This window comes from Penaeus monodon, chromosome 30, assembly GCF_015228065.2.
Source record: "Penaeus monodon isolate SGIC_2016 chromosome 30, NSTDA_Pmon_1, whole genome shotgun sequence".
In the NCBI taxonomy this organism is placed as follows: Eukaryota; Metazoa; Arthropoda; class Malacostraca; order Decapoda; family Penaeidae; genus Penaeus; species Penaeus monodon.
The window spans coordinates 22,359,330-22,361,279 of NC_051415.1; the positions used below are offsets into that span (position 1 = coordinate 22,359,330).

General features: G+C 33.6%; 1 protein-coding gene across 1 annotated transcript in view; it reads left to right on the forward strand.

The window, feature by feature from the left end:
• LOC119592635 (hyaluronan mediated motility receptor-like) overlaps positions 1–1,950 on the forward strand; it is a 12,637-nt gene that overhangs the window by 2,975 nt on the left and 7,712 nt on the right. The window contains 4 exon segments of the mRNA XM_037941532.1: positions 288–422; positions 706–866; positions 1,077–1,145; positions 1,849–1,947. Coding sequence (XP_037797460.1) covers positions 288–422; positions 706–866; positions 1,077–1,145; positions 1,849–1,947 — 464 coding nt within the window.

A 1,950-nucleotide genomic window follows, 5' to 3' on the forward strand; every position in this document is an offset into this window, starting at 1 on the left:
ACACTGATTCCTGTGTTAATGCAGAAGGGTAAGAACTATCTTTGGATAGTTCTGCTTTTTTAGTAGAAATTTATTATAACATTCTAATGATCCATTCTCCTTCAAATTTAATATGTAGGATTTTGTCTGTGGACATTAACTGCATAAAAATATACAGTTCCTGAAAAGTAAAATCTAGGTATAAATTCAGTAGTCCCATTATTTTCATGCAGCTAGTCTGCCTTATTGATATTTACTAGAAACTTTTCTTCATGTAAATACAGATTTGTGTAACTTTGCTCTTGCAGGTCACACCAGGGCCAGGAGCTTATTGCACTCAGAGTAACTCCCCCAGCCAGAAGAGGTCTACGTCGTCATCCCGTCTCAATTCATCAACATGTTCCAGCAGTTCATCAGTGTCAGGAGGCGGGGTGTTTCTCAGTGTATGATATGCATGTGTTTTGAATTGTATTTGTGAATTATTAATCTTGTTATTTTTTTATTGTTGAAGCCATCTTTCATTGATATATTATGGTGTAAAGTTTCCATTTAATGTGTACTATCTTTTACTGGTACCAAATGTGGGTATATTAAAGAGTAAAAGAAAATGTTAACACTTCACCTCCCTCCTTTTTCAAGAGTGTTTATATGGGACATGGTCTTGTGTTAGTGTCTGAACATTTAAATGTTATGTATTTTTTTCACTTTACCTTGCCTTTTTTACAGCCACCAAAACACACAAGACTTTCCCGCTCTGCTTCTGCAAAGTCTGTACAGGGCCGACTAGGGGACAGAGATTCTCGAGGGGACGAGCTACAAGAGCAAATTCGAGAACTTACGCAGGAAAGAGATAGAATGAAGGTTCTTATATCCCAACTAGAAGATCAGTAAGTTTTACTTCTTTCTCTCTGCATAGCCTACATAATCTTATTTTCTCTGTATAGAATGTTGAATTTTTTCTTTTGCCATGCAGCAGATCCACCATTATGATGTTTTGATAACCTTTAACCATTAGCAGTAGTAGTTTAGTTTCAGAAAATGTAAATTTTCAGGCTTACAAGAAAATATTCAAAGCTGATTATTTCCTCTTATTACAGGCTGGTGACATTAAATAATAGAATTACTGCAAGCGAAATAAAGGAAGCTGAATGTGAAAAACTAAAAGAGTATGTATTCCACTCTTATTTTATACATGTGTAGTTTGCATGTACTAAATCCTTTTTATGATGCTACTATAGTACTAATTTTTACAGTCTTTAATAAGATCAATCAATAGGTGTATCTGAAGATGTTTGAAGTCAGTTTCTAAAATATTATTTGAACTGTTCCTAATATTCATTAAGAAAAATGTTCCTAATGCTGTTGTTAAAGTTATTTTAAATCACAACTGCTATTGACTAGTTTTTGCTTTATATATTCAGCAGCCTGATGATTGTAAGTATCTTGACATTATTAGTGTTATCAATTGCAAGAATAGTTCTGTGTATAGGTTTGCATATCTATACACAGCCATTAAATGCTCATTGCTGTAACTAAAAGATATCTATGGGTACTTCAAACAGGTACTGCTATATTCTCATGTAAACACACAATGATTGTGAATTGTTTAGTTAGCTATGTTATTGTTTTAATGTGTGTACTGAGAAACTGAGGAGAGAAAGTGGTAAAGGGCATATTGTAATTATATGTCGGTAAATAATAAACATGCTATGTCAGTCTTACTTGTTAGTTTATGCATGAAACTTACATAATCGACACAACTACAGAACATTTTTTTCCCTCCATTAGTCTTTTGGGAGTGTATGGCATATGGGTAATTGATAGATTGATTTTTTCCTCCAGCTTATTGATATACATTCTAATTCTCAGAGAGAGAAGTGAACTGGAGTTGAAAATTTCAAAACTTCATGAAAGTGAGGAGGAGGTCTTGCAGTTAAAACAACAAAATGAGGAACTGAAAGTGCTTTTAGG